Below are 23,804 nucleotides of genomic sequence, written 5' to 3'. Positions count from 1 at the left end.
TTTTTCATCTTAACTAAGTATGTATCACACACTGTAGCTGTAACTTTTGCAATTTGAGGTGCAACAGCAAAACTAACACAAATTTCTGTTTTCTTCTTTGTAATTTCACGAATAGAAGATTTGTTGCTCTTACCATCGATTTTAGCAACCTCAGCATACAATTTCGTTTTTCTTCCCTTAAGTTGAAAACTTTCACCTTTTCACTTAAAGGAAACACTTTATGGCTTCTCTCTGGCAAATTCAAGTTGGCAGCATCACTAATGTTGCGCTTCAGGGCCATTATTAAGTAAAAGAAGGGTGACTTGCAAACACTGTGATACTTAAACAGTCAATCTGATAACCAAGCCTACTACTAAGTGACTAATGGGTGAGGAGTGTCTACAGCTTATATATGCTGGACAAAGGGATGATTCATTTTCTGGGCTGGATGGAATAGGACAGTGTGAGATTTCATCATGCTACTCAGAAGAGCATGTAACTTAAAACATGATTTGTTTATTTCTGGAATATTCTACTTAATATTTTTGGACCACAGTTGACCTCAGATAATGGAAACCACAGACAGCAAAACTACAGATAAGGAAGGACTACTCTATACTCAATGCACATGTATAGTTGAGGAGCTAAAACAGATGGTCAATGCTTTGCTATCAAAGATCACCAAGAACACAGCTGTAGGTGAACAAAGCTGGGTTTATTGACTTATTGCAATGAAAAACATCAAAGGGGAATCATCATGGGGATCTCAATAAGAAGGGAGAAGGCCTGAAAGGTAGTGGGTCTGGAATAAAAGTGTAAAGGCTCTGAAGCAGATATGGACTTGTCGGAAAATATACTCAGAAAAGCCAGCCATTGTGGCTAGTGTGGATGAGGTAAGGGGATGAAATTGATTTTCATAGCCTTGCATTGTAATGACTCTGGCCTTTACTCTTAAGGAATTGAGAAGCCACTGAGATTTAGTTTTATTTTGAATAGTGTATATTTTGAAGGCTAAGAAACAGGTAATACTGATTGATTGCAAAAAGGGACATCTGGATGAAAGAGACACTTGCTTTTCACCTCTTTCCTTTTGAATTTTATGATATATTTTGGTATTACCTATTTTATAAGATAAGTAACATTATTTTTTATGATTTTATATAAAGCATTATATACTAAGACTTAGAAATACCTTAAGATGCTTAAAAATAATTTTCTGGTTTCTTTGATAAACTCATACAACAGAAATGCTAAATAACAATTGCTTTTAAATGCTAAATAATACTCTTATGCTTTCTTGGTATCTAGGTACAAAGGTCGAGAAATAAGCAAGTACGAGAATTATTCCCAGATGGTTTTAGTATTCATCATGCAGGAATGCTTCGGCAGGACAGAAATTTAGTTGAAAACTTGTTTTCTAATGGGCATATCAAAGTCCTAGTGTGTACAGCTACGTTAGCCTGGGGTGTCAATCTTCCCGCCCATGCTGTTATTATTAAGGTAAGAGCTTACCTTCTTTGATAAATGGATTTTGTGTGTGTCTTAAAGCAAGACTCTGGGTTGACTTATATAGAAAAATATTGTGATTTGTCTGTTTCCTTGACTTTGAATGTTATTTATAAAGGTCAGAATTATTTTCTCCAATTGAAGAATCTAGTTTATATTGTGAAAATTTAACTCTATCACAGATGATGAAAGGATTAGTTAAAGTACACTTTTGAGATCTTGCCATATTTGCCTAATTTCAGTATTCAGTTCATCAGGATTATATTTGTGTGTGTTTATGTAAATTTTTGTTAACTTTTCCTCATCTAGGGAACACAAATATATGCTGCAAAAAGAGGCTCCTTTGTTGACCTTGGAATTTTAGATGTCATGCAGATATTTGGTCGAGCTGGACGACCACAATTTGACAAATTTGGGGAAGGAATCATTATAACAACGCATGATAAACTCAGCCATTACCTCACTTTGCTTACTCAACGAAACCCAATTGAGAGTCAGTTTCTGGAAAGCCTTGCAGATAACCTAAATGCAGAGGTAAGATCTAATGAGTAAAAGTTTGGAATAGAATCGTCAGCCTTAAGAATGACCAAGAAAGATAAAGATTGAGTTGGTTGCTGTTTTGTAGTGTTTAGGATTACAGCCTATGCCATATAGTTATAAGACAAAACAGGCTGAATGGCATTATTGTTGATTAATTCAAAGGATTATAGAATGATAACTGATAAAAATCTATTGCTAAAAGACCATACTTTTAAACTATGAGGCTTTCCTAGAGACCAGAAATCTAACAAAGACTATAGAAAATATGGAAACAGAAATAGCAATAATAATTAATATTCATATGGCACTTTTGCAAAGTTTTAAATGAAATTTTTACTAAAGGTTTAATGAAATTTATAAAACTCTTTTAGCTCTATTAGGTCAGTTGATTAACTTTGTTATACACAATGTGATTGAGCTAGATTATGATCATTTGTTTCGTGTGTGTGTGTGTGTGTGTGTGTGTTTGTGTGTGTGACTTTTGTGTTAAGATTTACATAGCAGACCCTGGAAGCCTAGGTAACATCTTAACTGGTAAAGAAAATAAACATTCTTAAAATTTAGAGTATATGTATAGAACATTAAAATCAGGTTTGACTGTTTTTATGACATTTTAAATTATTGCTTTGGTATTCAACACTTTGCTAGTTCAGTATTATTTCATACCTTTAAAGTTGACTCAAACAATACTTAATAGTAGGTAGGATATAAATATTAAGTAAATGAATACTTTGAAATATTTGTAATCAAATACTACTTTGTACAAAGTCCTATATTAGGTACTTCTTAAGAGCTTATAGAAATTTAACATTCCATTCATATTATTTATGTCTTTTTAGAGAATGAAAAACACACTTACTATTTCATTTTCTCTATTAAGAAGTGTATATTCCAAAAGGGGAGAAAAAGACATGAAAACACAGTACAATAATGTTGGAAAGGCAGTTCTGTAGAAGGATTCAGCAGGAGAAAATAGGTTTCTCCCGGGCTATCAGGGAAGTCTTGGTTCATGAATGTGGTAAAATTTGATCCAGTGAGAGTATCTTTATTTTATGAGAAAATTGGGACTTTTAGGTGAAGTGAGTTAGAGTAACAGCTTGTCTAGTGCAGAAGATCTGTGTTGGAGAGTATCCACTGCCAGAATTGGGACAGTCATTCAAAGAATGGATAAGTTTTAGAAGATAATGGTTAGAGAGAAAAGCATGAAAGGCCTCATTTTCTATTAGCAAAATTACAAGAACATTTTTAAAAACTGAGAAATAAAATTTGAATCCAAAGGAAATATTATGATAGCTCAATTTCAGTCCTACTGGCTACTATAATTGTGTGGCTTAAATAACTAGGTGTTGGGTTAACAGTGTCTAATGTATAGAACAAAGTCTCTTAATATAAAATGATAGTGGCAGTGAACTGAGGACCTGCTGTATACCAGAGACTGTGCTCAGTGCTTCACGTACGTTATCTTATTCTCTCAATACTGCTGCTATGGAGATATTATCCTCAGAGTGATAGGTAACTGACCCAAGGTCACTACATTATAATTTTTGAAACTAGTATTCAAACTCAGATCTATTTAACTCTAAACCTAGACTTTTCATTATAGCTTAGATTTCTTTTATATAAAATGTAGTAAGTTAAAGGTGAATGCATTTCCCTATATTAATATATAGCATTTGCCCTCTTCTAAGGCCTGTATTGAAAACATTTTCCAAAATGGTAGCCATAATTTTTCTGACTTACAGTAAAAGGCATGGTTCTTTCATGCACGTCATGAAATGCATGTCAAGGAAGACTATATTTCAAATGTAGAGGCCTTGAATCCAAGGACAAGGTGTTTGCATAACATTCTACAGAGATGGGATGAACTCTGTATAAAAAATGTATGTAGTATGTAAGGTGAAAGAAAGATTAACATAGTTTTGAAGAACAGACTTAAATGCTAAAGTAAGATATGAAGTGATATCTTAAAATGCATGTCAAGGAAAACTATATCTCAGTAAACTTATGTCCTTAATAGCTTTTTGTAATTGGTAAAATAAACACAAGTTGGCAATATTATACAGAAGACACAAAGTCAGTAAAATACTGCTTTTTTCTTCAAGTAACTCTTTTTCTTAGGGACTGTAAAATAGCATCACTAAAACTATTTGATCAAGCCTTGAGAAATTAAAAATAAATTAGGGCCCATAAATTTATCAAATATTTATAAAGTACTTATTAAATGTGTGATTTTCAGGAATGTCAGCTAATTATAAGCATAATTCCATTTAGTGATGTAAATGGTATTTAAATAATAAAACATATATCTTGACATTTTTCACCCATATGGTGAAGTATAGCCATTGTTGAACTAACTTGCTCATATTCTAATCTATTGGAATAGTTCCCTATTAAAGTAAATTTTCCTGTTAAGGAAACAAACTCTTAAATTATTGTTGAATGTGAAATTAAATTTGACTATCTGTCGAAAGCAAGTGTGAAATTGGTTTATAAAATGAATATGTGCTGTGTTCTTTAGGTAATGAATTTTTAAGTCTTTAAATTCCCCAAATCATTGCAAGACTCTACAGTTGCACTAATCAACATTAGAGTCGTGCTAGATTAAGAATGTTGCCTCTATTAATATCAAAGATATTATGAGTATCGATTCTGACTATTAGTTTAGGGGAACTGGAGAAATTATTATATTAAGTTATAATTTCAATGCAAACATGTTATGAGGCACATTTGCTTATCGATGCATAATGAGACTGACTAAATAATCCTAATGCTGAAAGGTCACAAGTCCCATCCATATATAAAGTCACTTTACACTGAGAGAAATACTGAGGCTTATTAAAATTTATTCATCAGACATTACTGAGTACATACTCTGTGCCAGCTCCCTGTAGTCTGTTCTTCAAAACTATGTTAATCTTTCTTTCACTTTACATACTACATACATTTTTTATATGGAGTTCATCCCATCTCTGTAGAATGTTACCTAAACACCTTGCCTTGGATTTAAGGCCTCTGCAATCTGAACGACCTTCCTAATTCTGGCTACAATTACTCTCCAACACAGATCTTCTGCCCTAGACAAGCTGTTGTTATTCTATTCACTTGTAAACAGAGATACTCTCACTGGATTGTTGTGAAAGTTTAAGAAATGCCTGTGCCAAGGTAGTTTACGGTAAATGATAGAGTCACTTACCATTTTCTGATAGTCTGTTGATATTCAGCCCCATTCATACTTATTGCCAGCACTGAAATTTTAGTTAAATAAATAAATGAATAGTAGCATAGTTTCTATATATATTTACTAGCTTATATATACATATATACACACACATGCATACTCATGATGATTAGAGTATTTGCTTAAGTTTTTATATGATTTCAACCATTTTTAAAAAATACATATTCAAATAAACAATTGAGATAACCTTAAATACTAAAGTTAGATATGAAGTGATATTGAGTCTTATTTCTAAATTACCAAATTCGTGAGTGGATTTTATTTTCTTCTTTTATTTAACAGAACATAAAACTATCACACTATATACTAATGCCACTTTTAGAAATGTCATGTTAGATGTTTTTCTTTAAAAGCATTTTGAATAGATATTACGTGCTAGGCACAATGGATGGTGGGTTCATATAAGTCATTGTAGTTAGTTTCATATGTCTCACCTCCATGTGACCCTGGAACTTCTTGAGGCCAGGGACCATACTCTATTTGTTACCATATCCATTGTGCTCTACTCAGCACAGGCTTGTTATTGACTTACTATATGATTTTGAGATGAGTGAATAAATTTCAAAGACACACTATGAAAAAATTCCTGTTTTATAAAAGGTTCCTGTACTAAGTAGCCACTAGGTGACAGCAAATATTTACAAATACATTTTTATTTTTTGTCACTAGGTGGCATTCAAATATTACTCTTAAAATAAGGTATAGCATCATAAATTTACCTTCATTTTTCTGAGTAGTCTTGTCCTTTTTGGTGAACATTTACAACACTTGCTTTAGTTGATCCAATCTTTGCTACCTACTTTTTCCTTTCCTTTAATCATATCACTGGTAGCAATAGGTAATTTTTTAATGTTAATTTACTGTCTGATTTTGAAAATAATAGTAAGCTTATTTTATCCCTTATAAATTTTTCTACTCATAGGAGTTGTGTGATGTTACTTTAAAATAATATTTTAAGGTTATAAGGGAATGTAGGTCATTATTTTAAAGTAACATCATAATGGGATGGGATGGGATAATGATGGGAATATAGGTCATATGTCTATGGTTTAATACAATTTGGTCTGTCAAATAATGGATTCACAAAGGAGAGAGACTCTCAGATTTTTAGCCATATCACCAAACTAGTTTCATTTACCTAAGTAGACTAGAAAATGTTTAACTGTTTTAGTTGTAAATCTTCATGAATTGTTACACAACTCCCACACTGGCTCAATTTTAGTTCTTGCTACTCGTATTTTGGTGGAAAGCCTTACAGTTTACACTATATATATATATTTACCTACATTATGGATGGCTTAGCCGTTTGTAATAGAAATTTAAAAGTTAGTAGACAGAATCTCCCGTATTATATTTCAACTTTTGGTCATTTCTCTGTTTTAGTAACAAATAGTATATCATAATATTATAATGAAAATTATACATTATAATGAAAATTATACATTACTAAATCTCATCTTCGACTGACTAAAGACAATTAACCATCCACATATTTATTTCATGAAATTAGTTATACAGAATTATAATAAAAATTATAATGTAGGAGTTAAACATGAAGGTTTTACTTTCTTTAATATTAGGACTAAATCAAGAGGGTTTGTTTTTCCTTTTTTTTCTCCTAAAATTAATGATTTAGGTAGGGAACATCTCTTCTCCTTTAATTAAATTTTAGGAGGTTAAAAACAATTTCAGTCAAGGATTCAGGAAAAAAAATACAACTATGAAGTTTTACAACGTGGGTAAATTTTTAAAGTAAAATAAGTACCTTAAGTAAAAATAAAATTACTACCTATAGATCCATTGGCTAAGGAAATATATTTCTAAGAAACTTTTCATTGAAATTCTTTGTTAATATCATCTTCTAATAATTTTTTTCTCTTTGTTATACAGCTCTTACATGCTATTGTTGTGTTTTTAAATTATTAACCTTTGATTTCGTTTAATTAATATATCACAAAGCTACATTAAATGCTATATTTAAAACAATATTTTCTTTCAAGATATAATCTGAAGAATTATCCACTGTTTATTATGGTTCAAATGCATGAATATTTTTTCCATAGGTTAAGTTTACTGATAAATAAAAACCACTCCCTGTTCTTGTACATGAGTTTGTTAAAGTGTAGGTATTATTAATATGTATAAATCACAACAGAATCTACTTTGTTTCGTGCAAAACAAGTGAATTTTTTATTGTATTAATATTACATCTTCATACTCGCAGTCCTGCAAATGCGTATCTTGAGAGGTAAAAGCTAATGTTATCCCCTCTGTGGTTTTGGTGATGACAGTATACAGAATTAGGATAAAAATGAATAGAATTAACAATGTTTTGTTGTTTTTATTCAGATGCACTTAACACTTACATTTTTCAGCAGTGTAGTCACATAAAATGAAACTAAAATAAGTTGTATACTGAACAAGAAAAAAAATAACAAATGTCCTTAATGCTATGTAGAATTAAACTCCTTTTAAAGAAAAATAATCATCTGCCATAATATTGAGTAAGTTCAGTTCTGAAAGATAACATTTCTCATGTATCATTCTCAATTAAATGAGGCAGGACTGATTTTAATTAATTGGCAAAGTGTTGTGTCCAGTCACTGTGCCTACCTTTTAAAAAATACTGCATAATGATGTATTTTTAAAACTTCACCTCTGACAGAATGGACTTTGATGTAATGTTTATGTTCAACTTTAATACATTACTTTAATTTTTGTCATATTTTTGATTTGCAGATTGCTCTGGGAACAGTTACTAATGTGGAAGAAGCAGTGAAGTGGATAAGTTACACTTATCTTTATGTACGGATGAGAGCAAATCCATTAGCATATGGCATCAGTCACAAGGCTTATCAGGTAGAAAACTCATTTATTAAAAAAAAATTCAGACCTTCTTTTTGGTTCTTTCATGATATGAGGATAGATATTTGTTTGCTGCTCTTGCCTCATCTGAAAAGAGGTATCTAGAAGAAAAACAAGAGATTTAATATTTTTCAAAAAATTAGATAGGCCCCTGTAGTTATTAGGCAGGCTATATTTAAATATCTTTTTCTACAAATACTTATGTTAATCTTTGTACTGTTATCCATGTATTCAAGTATATTTCTATTTGATATTAATATTTTGGTGTGATTTTTTAAACTGTGAGAAATTTCATTTTAGAATAAATTAGACATGAGGAAACTTATAGACCATATTTGATAATCAGCTTAGGTTATATACAATCTGTTCCTCTTATCAAGTCTCTTCTAATCCCTATTCTGAAATTTAAATATACCATTAAGGAGTTACTATCTTAACAGTTTGAGGACTGGAATCAGTTCCACTATTCAAGTCCATATACATAGACTGAGAATTAGATGCATTTGATAGCAGTTCTTCCTATGAACTTTACAATTGTGTGGTCCGTGTGGCTTATAGATTCTGTGAAATCTTGTCTTTCCTTTATAACTCTGCTTAGTATATTGTAAATGTGTCCTGATTGCAGATAAAATCCAGTTGTTGTCTAATGAAAACATTATTCTACAATGATCATATGGATATTAACTAGTATTCAGTCAAAATTTGTAAATAAGTTGAACTTTTCAAAATTATAGTTTCCCCTAATTTACTATGACTTAGTTTTTATATAAATCATATTGTGTTATCAAAGCAGTTACCAATTTTTTAATTTTTATTCCTTTTATTTTTTTCTTTCCCTATGCAGTAGATTTTACCATGGGAAAATTGAAACTTAAGGCTTGGGGGAGGAAAAATAAGAAAAGCAGCAGCAGCAATTAGTTCTGAGGCTGTTAAATCTAAAGCCGTTATTAGGTTTTTATACTTAGATTTACTCTAGATGGGACTCACCTACCTTTCTTCTTCTCAGTTGAAATTTGTGCTAATCTTTAAATAAGTGTTTACACTTACAGCCAGATTGCTCTGTTATGAAATATAACTGCATTATAACCTGTAACCTTACACATTTAAAGAATATGGCACTAGTTATTCCCATCACAAATATGGGCATTTTGAGAAGACTCAGTGGCACTATGAAAATGTTTTGAAGGAGTAAAGAAAAACAAAAACTAAACAATTTATTTTTATGGACTAAGCCATCTCAAATTTTGGAACAAGATAAATACATCAATTGATTTTAAATTACTAAGTTATAATCAAAAGTCATTTGCCTATCATTTTCCAGTATAAAGACCTTTTGGATACATAGTACCTTTATACGTCAGAAAATCTTGACCCTTTTTTTTTTTTTTGATTTGTGTGTTTTACTGTTATTACTCAATACAAATTTGTGGCCACAAAACTCTTATGAACTGACACAGATAAAATAGTTTAACATATTTTTAATGGTTTAGTAATAGGTGATTAATAAAATAGTGTTATAAGTTGAACCTGATACATATATTATCACTCATAGCAAACATTTAAGACTTTTTGTATTTGCTGATGTAACTCTTGACTCCATCTTACTTCCCTGTAGTTGATATTCTTTTGCTCCATTTTTCTTATTTTTAAAATTTATTTTAGCTATATTTTGTACATAAATAAGCTGCCATAAATATCTAAGAACAAATGGTAGTAGTGTTAACTCATTAATTGATTTCTAAATTGTTTTAATACTCCCGTTACTCCATTAAAGGTCATATTTCACTTTACTCCTCATGACTACAGAGTGTTCCTTAATAATTGGCATGTGTACATACATATATTTATAGACAACACTATAGTAACAAGAATATTTGTTAATATCTTACGTTTTATTATTTCTGCTTAGAAAAAGTATTAGGTAAGTAATAGTTTTAAAACTATACAAAAATTCACCGTCAACTTTATTTACTTTAGAATGGGTTCTCCCATCTGCATATAATAATAATAGAAGTAAAAAGTAAATAAAGTGAGCCAAGATCACGCCACTGCACTCCAACCTCGCTCTGTCGCCCAGGTTGGAGTGCAGTGGCATGATCTTGGCTCACTGCAACCTCTGCCTCCTGGGTTCAAGTGATTCTCCTGCCTCAGCCTCCTGAGTAGCTGGGATTACAGGCACGCACCACCGTACCCAGCTAATTTTTGTATTTTTAGTAGAGACGGGGTTTCTCCATGTTTGTCAGGCTGGTCGGAAACTTCTGACCTCGTGATCCGCCCACCTTGGCCTCCCAAAGTGCTGGGATTACAGGTGTGAGCCACTGTGCCTGGCCGGATAACTTTGCAGTTCTGAACATATCTTGATTTTGACAGGGAAAGCATTCTTGCTATCATTTCTCCAAATAACTGATAATAAAGTAGGAATATGATTTGATAATTTAAAATCCGTATTTACTTTAGTATGGGAGAAAGAAGACATTTATTGAGTTTTTAAAATTTGATTTTTAATCTTTGTGATTTTAAAGATCATAAGATCATATAAGAATTTTAGATTCCAAAATATTGGTATCTGAAAAGAATATGCACATTGATAATTTTAATGAATTTTTAAGCTTCCTTTATTTAATGGCATAAAATATTTTCAATTATTTCCTAAAAGTAGAAAAATGTACTTTAAAAATTGTAATTAAAAAGTCTAACTAAAACGTTAAGAAAAGTTTTAATTTCCATAAATAAATATATGTTTGCAAATGGTTACTCTCTAAAGCAGTATTCAACTGTTTATATATTTTTTGCCATAGATTGACCCAACATTAAGAAAGCATCGAGAACAGTTGGTCATTGAAGTTGGACGAAAACTAGACAAAGCTCAGATGATTCGTTTTGAGGAGCGAACTGGATATTTTTCCTCAACTGATTTGGGTAGAACTGCCAGCCATTACTATATTAAATACAACACCATTGAGGTATTATACAAATGCAAATATGTTTAATTTTTCATGCAAATACTTTCTAGTCTTCAAAATATATTATTAATGCAAAATAATGAAAGCAAATAATAGAACAAAATCCATTTAACTTATATGAATTCAATAGTATACCCTCAGTAAAGACAAGAAAAAAATTAAACTTCAGATACTAAGGAACCTCTTGTCATCCTATTCAATGAGTGTATCCCAAGCAATAAACACACCCAAGCCTAAAAAGTCAAGGCACATTTGCTTTTACATGTAATGGTTTTCAGAAAACACTTCATGTGCTTACTAACTTTCCCCCATCTTTCCCCAAATAAACCTTCTATTTGTATAGCACTTTAGGTTTCTTCAAAACCTTTAAACATATATTATCTCAGAACTGTGATCCGGTTGAAATCAATCCAACACATTTTCTCTAGCTTTTCACTCCTTCCATCACCTATTCACATCCACTCATTTTGTCAAAGTAACTTTTTAAATTTGTTCACTTGCTAGTGTGTTGCTACCACTCTATATCCTAAACCTGTTTGCAGTTCTTTTGCAGGAACTTTAGGCCTTCTTTAGCATTTGTCTTCAATCTATGTGGCCTTTGACTGATTTTTTTCAACTCAGTTTTCTGATTTTCTGTATGTCCTCACTAGTAATATTTTGAGAATTTTCAGACTACGTATTTTCTAGATATACATCTCTGAATTTTATGATACATGATCAGCTTAGAATTCGTGAATTGTGCAGATTTCCACATGGCCATGCTGAAGATAAGCAAAAACCAGAATTTTAGGAACTTTTTAAAGGTATCTAGTGTAGATTTTATTAACTTTTATTCATCATCCATCTTTTTGCTGCTAAAGATCTTCCTTAGCTAATTATGTTCTAGGAATTTTCTTTGGTCTTTGATAAATTTGTTGATGTTTATAAAGCAATGACTTTAAATGCTGTAACAGACATTATAACTGCACTGTCTAGGGCTCAAATTTCTTTTAAAATGTGTAATTTATAGTCACATTTTTAATTTAAAATATTTTAAATATTTTGATTTTAATCAAATATAACACTTACTTTGGTAGACCTTTAATGAACTCTTTGATGCTCACAAAACAGAAGGTGATATCTTTGCCATAGTCTCCAAAGCTGAAGAATTTGATCAAATTAAGGTAAGATTTCTTGAAATTTGAATCAAATGCATACAACATGTATGCATTCATTCATTTATAAAAGGTTCTCATTAATTAATACCATATAAGCTGTATGGCACATCACATTTGGAATATCAGCAATGTTCTTCATTTATCAATAAGACCCACTGTCCTAGATTATAATATTACATCATACCTGACATCATTCTTTTTTCTGTACTCCACATCAAATAATTTAAATTGGTTTTGCAGTAATGAAACTGTTGAAGAATGTAGTATGAAGATTTTGGTTTATTGCAATATAAGGCTCATTGAAGAAAATGTAAAAGTACCTGTATGATTCAAACCTTAGATACGAGTATTTCTGTACCTGTATTAATATTTAATCTTATTAACAGTGAAAACTTTAATACTTTGAATCATAGTACTTCATGGCTTTAAGCTATGAATGTATTATACCATATAAAAATATATGACTATAATGAATGCATCTGAAGATAATTCAAGTTTGCCCTAATCCAGTTGGGCAGAGGTTTTACTCTGGTCAAATAAAATATGAAATCTCATCAATTCAAGGATGGTGAGGTCAGAAGATTTAATTTTTTGGCATATCAACTTTTTATATGTCAATGGCAAATTTAATATTGGTGATGAATAATAAAATGTAATTGTATCAGCCTCAAGATCATCTCATATTGCAGTTTTTTAGCTACCTATGGAAAAATCATTGTTATTTAACTCTATGAAAGAAAAATGCTGCATTATAGTAAATGGAAACTCTTTAAAAACATGCAATGTATTTAATTTCAATGTGAAAAATTTAAATAAATCAGCCCCAAAATTCCAATAAATACATTGATCCTTCTAGGTCAGAGAAGAGGAAATAGAGGAGTTGGATACCTTATTAAGCAATTTTTGTGAACTCTCCACTCCTGGAGGTGTAGAGAATAGTTATGGGAAAATAAACATCTTACTTCAAACTTATATCAGCCGAGGAGAAATGGACAGTTTCTCCCTTATATCAGATTCTGCATATGTTGCACAGGTAAGAATCTTATTCCCTTCCCCTTTTCTCTTTCTTGAATATATTTAGAGGACCAAGGTGTTAATTCATGCTGTGCTATGAATGCATTGCTTTGTGACATGCTACCAAACCACCATTTTACTTAGAACTGGTTCTGCTAATTTGTAAATATTTTATGTAATCTATGCTCATAAAACAGGACTGGGGATGAGATTTGGTGACTGATTGGGCTTTTTTTGGTGGTGTTGATGTTTCTTACAAAGTTTTAAAATGATACCTGATTTTTTTCTACTTTAAATGATGAATTTCATTTCTTTTACTTGTAAGGTAAAAGAATATAAAGTACTTATAAAGAGAAAAGTTAAAGAATATTGCAAGCATAAAGAAAAGATTGTGGAACTTTTTTAGTTTTTACCAAATATTAGAAATAATAATATTTTTAATCATTAAACAAGGCATAGTAAACATATTTCCTACCATATGTTCAGTGTGATAAGTCTCTGGTTTTTACAAAAGTAATCTCTCCTCTCTACTGTTGAAACTTAAACATTGAAGACAGAAAGAAAATTATTCCCTAAACTACAGCTCATTTAATTTATAACTTAAAAAATACCATGTTATAAACTGTTCAAATATTTGTGTTTTTATATTCAAGCCCTTATGTGAAGTAAAGTAGGTTATATTTTACCCTGTTTATCCTTCAAATGAAAGATTTCCCTTCTAGACATACTTTTTTTAAAAAATTATTTACCTGTCAAGGCTTTTTAATTTTATTTTATTGAGTACTTCCTTTTATAAATTAAGAAGAAATTAAAGCTTAATTTTATTTTAAATATGGAAATGATTCTGCTGTTATATTTGTAATTTTGTTCAAAGACTAAATATAGAAAAAAAAATGTTTATGTTAGGTAAATCATTATTAATAGCCATGAGTACTCAGGAGTCCTTTAAACATGGAATATTTACAAACACAAACCAAGACATATTGGTAAACATTTTGAATGCATGTAGTAATTTAATCAATGTAACCAAGATACCAGGTGATGATTTCATAAATTATATAAAGTTAATATAGATGTAGTGAAAATATTTATATATTCTTTAAACCCTATAGCTTCTATAGGAATAATTTTCTAATCTCCTTTGTTTTATCTGTTTTTCTGTAAAGTAATGTAATATTGTCATTTTATATTTTCTAATGATTTTATATTGAAATAGTTAATCATTTAAATAAAAGGTAAAGTTTTACAGGGTTCTGGATGAATAATCTGGCAACATTTCTGCTTGCTTCAAGATTATGAAGATATTATCAGAGACTGACATAAGAATTGCTTACAATGTAAAACTTTAATTCTCTTCATGATTGGTATCCAGGAAGTCAACTTCTGATTAAGGATATCTCAAAGCATCCCTGGTTTTTTCTTAAACAGCCATTATGGATTTAGCATCCCTGAATGCATCAGATAAATTATACTTTATTACATTTTAAGTTTAAGCTATCAGTAATTGAACAACTACCCTCTCAACTCTGTAAAATGATATTTTCTTCTATATTTTTTAAACTTTCTCTCGTCAGCCCCTAAGGTAAACCTATAGCTCAAATATTCTAGGATTTTATTTAAAGGCCTATGCTTAACTTTTCTAGACTGTACATGTTATAGACTTATTATTTTGAACCAATTTATATCATTCTAGATTAACATGTCCTGTTTGTATCTTGTCATATGGAATTTCTCCTACTTCTTTTAGCATTGAGGGGATAACTGTAGATCCTGAAATATTAAAATGACATACTTTCAAAGACAGTTGGGAAAATCAGCCTGATAGTTTTTTATAAGAACAAGTGGGAATGAGGTAGGAAAACCTATTTGGTAGATACAGTAATCAAAATTTTATTTATTATTCTCTGGGCCTTATAAAGACCCATTCAGTCATTTTTAATGGATATCAGAACTGTCCTCATACTTCTATGTACCATTTTGTACTTTAGTTTCTAATACTGAAACAAAATAGTCAAATTTGTCAAAAGACAGCGCATATCTTATATAAAATGTGAAATGAAAGCCTTTAACTCATCTGTCATTTTTGACCTCATAATTTTAGGCTGGATTGTTTGTCTGCCATTTGAAATCTTTTCAGTTTTGTATCTCTTGTTTGGATTTTAACCAGACTGAACATTCTTTATTTTCAAATACAGATGTTACTGGATTTTGGAAGGTATCTTTAAGTTCATTTAAAAAACAATCTTTAATAAAACAATCTGCAAAGTTAATGATAGAGGAGTGGAGGCAAAATAAATGGGAGCAAGCTGTAGAAATGTGAAGAAAAAAGACTACATTCATTATAACTTTCTATATGTCTATTAATAAAGTTATCCTCAGACCACTGAGTCTAGAATCTCAGTTATGTTTGGAGTCCTTTAGTCCTGGCTTTGAGTAGATGCTCTGACACCAACTAGCAGTGTGACCTTGATCAAATTTTTTAGCTCTTTAAGCCCTAGTATATTCATCTATAAAATCATAATATTAATATCAATTAAATGCAGTTTTTGTAAAAATTAAATGAGGCAATATATGTAAAGCAAGTTAACACATTTTTTGATTTATAGGAAGCCATTAGTATGGCCCTTTCATATGAGTAGCTACACTAATCAGTATTTCATTTGTCACCCTTCTCTCATTTTTTTTTTTCCCTAACTGGATCCCAGTCTTCCTTAATCCTCTAAATAGCCTTGTAAATTTAATCATTCCACTATTCACCAAGAGGTGTCCTTGTCCCTTATAGTCAGATGCCTTAACAGCCTCCTAAATATTTTACATGCCTTTTGTCTCTTCCTACTTCATTCCTGTTTAGAAGGTAGAGCTTTCTAAGAACTTGGAAATAAGGCTTCCCCTCTGAGAGTAAGCAAGTAGCATCCACATATAAAGGATAGGATTATTCTTATGTAGAAATAATAAGAATAATTTGGATTATATGAGAAGAAATATTTCCCCACAATTCAAGGATGCAGCTTGACTTGCACTTCTTTTCAGACTGAGTTTGAATAATAAATTTATTGACAAATCTAAAAGCACATTGGGTATAACCACCAATCTCCTCCTATTATTTTTTAGAATGCAGCTAGAATTGTCCGTGCTCTTTTTGAAATTGCTCTGAGGAAACGTTGGCCTACCATGACCTACAGGCTCCTGAATCTTAGTAAAGTCATTGACAAGAGGCTTTGGGGTTGGGCTAGCCCTTTGAGACAATTTTCAATCCTACCACCACACATCCTAACAAGATTAGAAGAAAAAAAGCTTACTGTGGATAAGCTGAAAGACATGAGGAAAGATGAAATAGGTAAGACGGAAGCAAATATGTTTGAATGTATTGTTTTATGCAAATAAAATATGTTGCTGGGTGTAAAAGAAGGTATTGTGAATTTCCACATTAATCAAAATAAAAATTTTACCATATTTATAAATCTTTTTCATTTATCTAAAATCAAGTGAAAATCTCTTCATATTCAAGTGAGTCTGTTTATAGTAGTTTAAACACTATCAAGTCTCAGTAATTTTAAGAACCCTATTAATAGCTAAGGAAACCTTGATACTGACTTTAAAAACTGTGAATTGCTAATTCCAGTTAACTATTACAAAATATTCAAACATGCCAGGTCAAGAATGTCAGCTATTCTACATAGCAAATCATAAAACAAGCAATAAAATCACCTTCTCTGAAATCCCATTTACAAGTCAGATTATATTGCTTTTTTCGGCCTGGACACATTTCTTCTATGTGATATTTTTCTTGCAGGTCACATTTTGCATCATGTGAATATTGGACTGAAGGTCAAACAATGTGTTCATCAGATTCCTTCTGTTATGATGGAAGCATCCATTCAGCCCATCACAAGGACTGTCCTCCGAGTGACACTCAGCATCTATCCTGATTTCACTTGGAATGATCAGGTAGAAATGGAAAATGCCTATATCTGTGTTAAACACAAATGTCTGTACTACAGGCTCAACTACATCTGTTCCTAAGGCATATAGAAAATACTCTAAAAAGAATATATATTGAGGATTTATTTTAAAAATTATAGCAATTAGCCGGGAATGGTGGCGGGCACCTGTAGTCCCAGCTACTCAGGAGCCTGAGGCAAGAGAATGGCATGAACCCGGGAGGCCTGAGCTTGCAGTGAGCCAAGACTGTGCCACTGCACTCCAGCCTGGGCGACAGAGCGAGACTCTGTCTCAAAAAAATAATAGTAACAATAGTAAAAAATTATAGCAATATTTACTCTCATCCTCAAGAAAACCGTGGTATATTAGTAATATGTCAACCAGTGAGATTCCTTCAAAACATTTAGGAAACCTAAATTTCAACAATGAACAACAGTTTAGTGGATTTAACTCCATAGGGACTTTGCTATATTAGTTCTATCTTCTTTTATTTTCTCTACGTTATCTTCATGTTTGCCATGTCTACTTTGTCCTTTTAGCCTTCCAAAAAATTCAAGATTTTTCATAGTAAATAGAGCCATTTTTCATCTTGATGTCTCTTAAATTAATATTCTTTCCTTTTTTGAAACATTAGACTTGTAGAAAAGTATTCTATATTTTCCCCCAATCATCTGTTTCTTTGCTGCTGAGACTACTTTCTCCATGATCTCCAAAGACTGATGGGTTGCCATAATAAATAGATTTTTCTCAGTTATTTTCTTTACTTCTCTGAATATTTAACACTATACAGTTTTTCAAAACGTCCATCCTTGATTCCCATCATGTTTTTGTTTCTGTTTTAATTCTTTCTTCTCCTTTGATAGTTCAGATATTATTATGTATATAAAGATACACACCAGATTCTCTTTTTATTCAATCAACATTTTTTAAAGATCTATTTTTGTACCAGTTACTATGTTAGAGATTGTAGGTACAAAGGCAAGTGAGGCTCAGTTCTTACTTTCAAGAAGCCAATCAGGGAAAACAAGGAAATCACTTATAGTATACCAGTGCCTATTTCACATGTTATTGTAAAGTTCTACTTAAGTAAGTATCTTCTGCATTACCTGATGTTTATATATCTTTAATGTGAATGAATTTTAACAGTATGCTCTAAAATTACCCAACCATGGTTTTAACCCAATCTACATTGGTCTTAAAAGTGTCTAAACCTTTAATTCCTTTAGTTTCCTCAGCTATAAACATGTATTATTATAATAATAATAATGTTTTTTACAGAATTTTTATTGGGACTAGATGATACAAAATTATATTTAATATTTCTATAGATATAAAGTTTCACATAAATATAAATTTATAGTTACCCATAAACTCATATTTGAAATTTTATTTTTAATAGACTATTTTTGAAATAAGTGGAAGTTTTGTATTTCTTACACTGTCTCCTACCAATATCTGTAATAAATCTGCAGTTTGATTTAATTCATTAGTAAGACAGAGTACTTAATGATTTTAATAGTTATCACTGTCAGGCACAATGCTGTTGGCTCCAAGAATGGAAAACTTGACTTGCCTCAAACTGAGTTAAGGACAAAAGTATATTATCTTTCATAATGAAAGGTCCACAGGTAGAATAGGCCCTAAGGATGGTTGAGTCTTCTGTTTAAAGATGTCATTCAAGGACCAGGAACTTTCCACCCATTTGCTCTGCTGACACTTTTGGATACTTCTCAAATGTTTTCATGATTTTTTGTTTGCATTAAACAGAGCATGGGAAACACATCCCCACTTCTCCAGCCCAGAGCATGGACCATAGACCTTTTCTTCAGTCTAATTGGGCCAGTATTTGTCATGTGCCTCTGCCTTGCCACAGCAGTTGGGAGGGGAATCCCATGAGCTGATTGACTTATGCCAATCAAAATTACCCCAGGGGATGTGGTCACTTTTTCTTGAGTCACATGAGGAAGAGATGCTTGCTGAACAAGACTGGGTTTTGCAAGGAAGAGCGAGAGAGAGAGAGAGAGACAGTAAGAGAGAGAGAAAGACATTGAAATGGATAAAGCAAAGTACAGTATATCTATCCAATGGGATATTATTAGACAATAAACAGGAATGAAAGCACTGATGCATGCTAAAACATAGATGAACTGTGAAACCATCATGGTAAATTTAAAAATCCAGTCACAAAAGACTGCATATTATATGATTTTATTTAATTGAAATTTACAGAATAGGCAAATCTGTAAGGAAAAGGTAGTGACTACTAATGGGTACAAGGTTTCTTTTTGAGGTGGTGAAAATGTTCTAAAATTAAATTATGGTGATGGTTGTACAACTTTGGAAATATATTAAAATCATTTAACTGTATACTTGAAATGTTTAAATGAGTAAACTTTATAATATAAATTATATATCAATAAAGCTTCTAGAGTGAGAAGATTGGATGCTATTCCTTACTTGAGTTATGATATGCATAGTAGCAGGATGCTATTTTTCTTCTAGGTACATGGGACAGTAGGAGAACCTTGGTGGATTTGGGTAGAAGATCCTACAAATGATCATATTTATCATTCAGAGTATTTTCTAGCTCTAAAAAAACAAGTAAGTGTATATATGTGAATATATCCTTATTTGCTATTGTAAAAAAATTTATACTAACAGTTTCTGCTTTTATTTCTCTGTAATTTTATAGTACAATTAAAACTTTATTTTATGGTTTAGTTTTCTATTAGTTTTAAAAGAATACAATGATTAAATGTTATAGTATTGGTATATTCAATGTGATCATGGTTTAAGAAATTCAGTTACCAGTCATGCCCCACATAGTGACATTTCAGTGAACAAGGGACCACATACACAACAACAGTACAATAGTGGTCCCATAAGATTATAATACTGTATTTTCACCTACTTTTTCTAGGTTTAAATATGTGTAGATAGGTAAGTACCATTGTGTTATAATTGCCTAAAATATTCAATACACTAACATGCTGTATGGTAACATGCTGTATAAGAGCCACATAGCCTGGATGTTTAGGAGGCTATACCATCTGGCTTGTCTACCTACACTATGATGTTCTTAAGACAAAATTGCGTAATGACACATTTTTCAGAACCATTCTTGTCATTAAGCAATGCATGACTGGATAATCTGTACCATGGTTTAAGACATGGGTTCCAGAGGTGTGTAATATGTAAAATAGGTAGGATCAATAATAATCTTAAGGGTCACATGCACAAAATACTGAATACTATTGAATTAAAAGAGCATTTGTTGTAAATTTCTTTATAAATCACAAGACAAAGACTCAATTTGATGGTATTTCTTTAACTGATGCTTCACTCATAATTTCTGTTTTTATCAAAGAGAAAGCAAGCTTCAGGTAAGAGTCTTGGGTAGGCAACAGTAGAATTTCATAGCAGTGTTTTGTATTCATTGCTTTTGTCTTCTTGGTTACCTTCTATTTGTACCAAGTGATTCTGGTATTCCACTTTAGGTACTGATAGAACTTAACAAAAAATATTAAGTAAATAATATGGTTATTCGGTAAGGTAAAAATCTTGAAGTTACATAATTGAATGAATGATGTTTGGGAAATTCAGGTAGTCAAATTGGTAACTTGTTAATACATGATTATATGCACATGTAAATAATATAAATTGGCCATAAAATTTTACCTTCTATCAAGTATCCTCAGAAGGGCACCATGCACAGGTTTCTAAAGTTTCTGAATATCTCAGCTATTTAGAAGTTCAAGATACTTTGTCTTTAGTATATCTTGTAGAGATACCGTTATCTTAACAATAGACTAATAAGGCCTTTATGCTATTAGAATATCCATATTTATTTTTTACTTTATTTCATATTAGGTCATTAGTAAAGAAGCTCAACTACTGGTATTTACAATCCCTATTTTTGAGCCTTTGCCTTCCCAATACTACATCCGAGCAGTGTCTGATAGATGGTTGGGTGCTGAGGCAGTATGTATTATCAACTTTCAACATCTAATTCTACCAGAGAGACATCCTCCTCATACAGGTAACATGGTGAATGCTGATTTGAATCGTTGATTTTTCCAAAATGGTTGTTTTAATTAATGTTGAAAAATGTCTACACCTTAATAAAATTTTACTTGTAATCATTATAACTTCTCTATAACTCCCTTTTTATTTCATTTGTCATTCATCATTTAATCTGTTCTCTCTGTAAAACTTTTATTTTCTCCCTTGTGTTTATTCCAGTTTACTTAAATTTATTTCTAGTATGTTAAATTAACTAACATACCAGTGAGTTATGGGGAATTTTCCCCCATCTTTTGTGTTTCTACACCAAAAACAAAAAAGCTAATATTAAGGAATCATATTATGGTATCACTATGGAATGGATTTCCATATACCTCAAGTGAGTTGTGTCCTGCAAATAACATCTACCCTTTATATTAGTTTTTTTTTTCATACTTTAACTTTTAGGGTACATGTGCACAACGTGCAGGTTTGTTACATATGTGTACATGTGCCATATTGGTGTGCTGCACCTATTAACTCGTCATTTAACATTAGGTATACCACCTAATGCTATCCCTCCCCCCACCCCACAACAGGCCCCAGAGTGTGATGTTCCCCTTCCTGTGTCCATGCGTTCTCATTGTTCAATTCCCATCTATGAGTGAGAACATGCGGTGTTTGGTTTTTTGTCCTTGTGATAGTTTGCTGAGAATGATGGTTTCCAGCTTCATCCATGTCCCTACAAAGGACATAAACTCATCCTTTTTTATGGCTGCATAGTATTCCATGGTGTATGTTTGCCACATTTTCTTAATCCAGTCTGTCATCATTGGACATTTGGCTTGGTTCCAAGTCTTTGCTATTGTGAATAGTGCCGCAATAAACATATGTGTGCATGGGTTTTTATAGCAGCATGATTTATAATCCTTTGGGTATATACCCAGTAATGGGATGGCTGGGTCAAATGGTATTTCTAGTTCTAGATCCCTGAGGAATCGCCATACTGACTTCCACAATGGTTGAACTAGTTTACAGTCCCACCAACAGTGTAAAACAAAAAACCCCATCAACAAGTGGGCGAAGGATATGAACAGACACTTATCAAAAGAAGACATTTATGCAGCCAACAGACACATGAAAAAATGCACATCATCACTGGCCATCAGAGAAATGCAAATCAAAACCACAGTTGAGATACCATCTCATACCAGTTAGAATGGCGATCATTAAAAAGTCAGGAAACAACAGGTGCTGGAGAGGATGTGGGGAAATAGGAACACTTTATATTAGTTTTATCCCTCTGCCCTAACATTATAAAGGGGTACGTGGTAATCTTCAACATCATATAATAGTATTTTTCACTGTCATACCTTGCAAAAATCCATTTTAAATTTTGATGACGTGAACAAATACCTTTTTATTTTGACTTAATATAGAAGCAGATTTTTCAGGAATAAATGTTTACAATGATACTTTTAAGTGCCCTATGAAATACTCTATTTCAAAAAATCCTGAACTAATCTGTTAATTAACTAGTATAATAAGTTTATTTCTTCTTTTTCAGAATTGATTTTAAGAGGGCCTTAATTTATAGAAAAATGAAAGTCCATATTTTTTCTCCTATGATTCTTCCGAAGAGAAACCCTTTGTCATTTTCAGAATAAAAATATAGTCGTCACTACTTTTAATGAACTCATTGTTTGGTAGTCCTTTGGGAATTGAAAGAGGTCTTAATGTGACTTTAAACTTTGCCATTTTTGTCAATGTGTACCCTATTCATTATCTTAGCTTATCTTAAAGAGAGATACTTTATACTTCAGCTTAATTCCACTTTGATATCTTGGCAGAACAGAACTAAAAGGCTTATCAACATAGAAAAATAATGAGATTGTAGTATCTAGTGATCTATTCATTGAAGGGAATCTTTCCAGTCTTCTTTCATCAAATGTGCTTACATGTAATATTTAGAATCTCAGAATAAAATATATAAAAAATGTTTGGTGCTTTAATTTAAAATACATGCTTCGAACATCATTAATCTTTGAGTACAGCACTTGATCTTAACTTGCGTTAGCATTCTATTTCAATGTTCATTTAATCTTTTGTCTGCCAAATGACCAAGAATGTATCACCCTATTTATATAATTAGCTGAGTTCTGACTACATTTTTAAAAACAATAAATGTACCACCATAACATCTCAGTTGATATTAGACAAATACAAAGTAACCTCAATGATTCCAGGGTCTCTTCGAATATATAGTCATATCATTGAGCCTAAATGAGCCAAGAAAAACCTTCATCTTTCACTAATGTAAAGCACTGTAATTTAACATCGTCAGTAAATATGCAATATGTACTTTTTTTTTTTTTTTTAGTCTTTTTAAGAACATAGCTTGGCTTTGATTAGCATTATAAGCATTAACTTGCAATGCCTCCCCTCCTTCCTTCTCGATTTTTTTTTTATTCATTTTATTTTATTTGTGAGACAGAGTTTCACTCTTTCACCCAGGCTGGAGTGAAGTGGGGTGATCTGGGCTCACTGCAACCACCACTCGCCGGGTTCAAGCGATTCTCCTGCCTCATCCTCCCGAGT

General features: G+C 31.6%; 1 protein-coding gene across 5 annotated transcripts in view; it reads left to right on the top strand.

Annotated features, from left to right (window-relative positions):
* Window positions 1-23,804, top strand: part of ASCC3 (activating signal cointegrator 1 complex subunit 3) — a 377,366-nt gene that overhangs the window by 226,090 nt on the left and 127,472 nt on the right. For all 5 annotated transcript variants that reach the window (XM_054490290.2, XM_054490292.2, XM_063666450.1 and 2 more), the window contains 10 exons: window positions 1,288-1,479; window positions 1,795-2,019; window positions 8,003-8,122; window positions 10,927-11,091; window positions 12,168-12,254; window positions 13,105-13,281; window positions 16,374-16,599; window positions 17,056-17,210; window positions 19,707-19,805; window positions 21,075-21,243. In XM_054490290.2, coding sequence (XP_054346265.2) covers window positions 1,288-1,479; window positions 1,795-2,019; window positions 8,003-8,122; window positions 10,927-11,091; window positions 12,168-12,254; window positions 13,105-13,281; window positions 16,374-16,599; window positions 17,056-17,210; window positions 19,707-19,805; window positions 21,075-21,243 — 1,615 coding nt within the window. The remainder of the gene's footprint in view (window positions 1-1,287; window positions 1,480-1,794; window positions 2,020-8,002; window positions 8,123-10,926; window positions 11,092-12,167; window positions 12,255-13,104; window positions 13,282-16,373; window positions 16,600-17,055; window positions 17,211-19,706; window positions 19,806-21,074; window positions 21,244-23,804) is intronic.

The sequence above is a fragment of the Pongo pygmaeus genome, chromosome 5 (genome assembly GCF_028885625.2).
Source record: "Pongo pygmaeus isolate AG05252 chromosome 5, NHGRI_mPonPyg2-v2.0_pri, whole genome shotgun sequence".
Lineage (NCBI taxonomy): Eukaryota > Metazoa > Chordata > Mammalia > Primates > Hominidae > Pongo > Pongo pygmaeus.
This window is presented reverse-complemented; position numbering and strand designations above follow the sequence as displayed.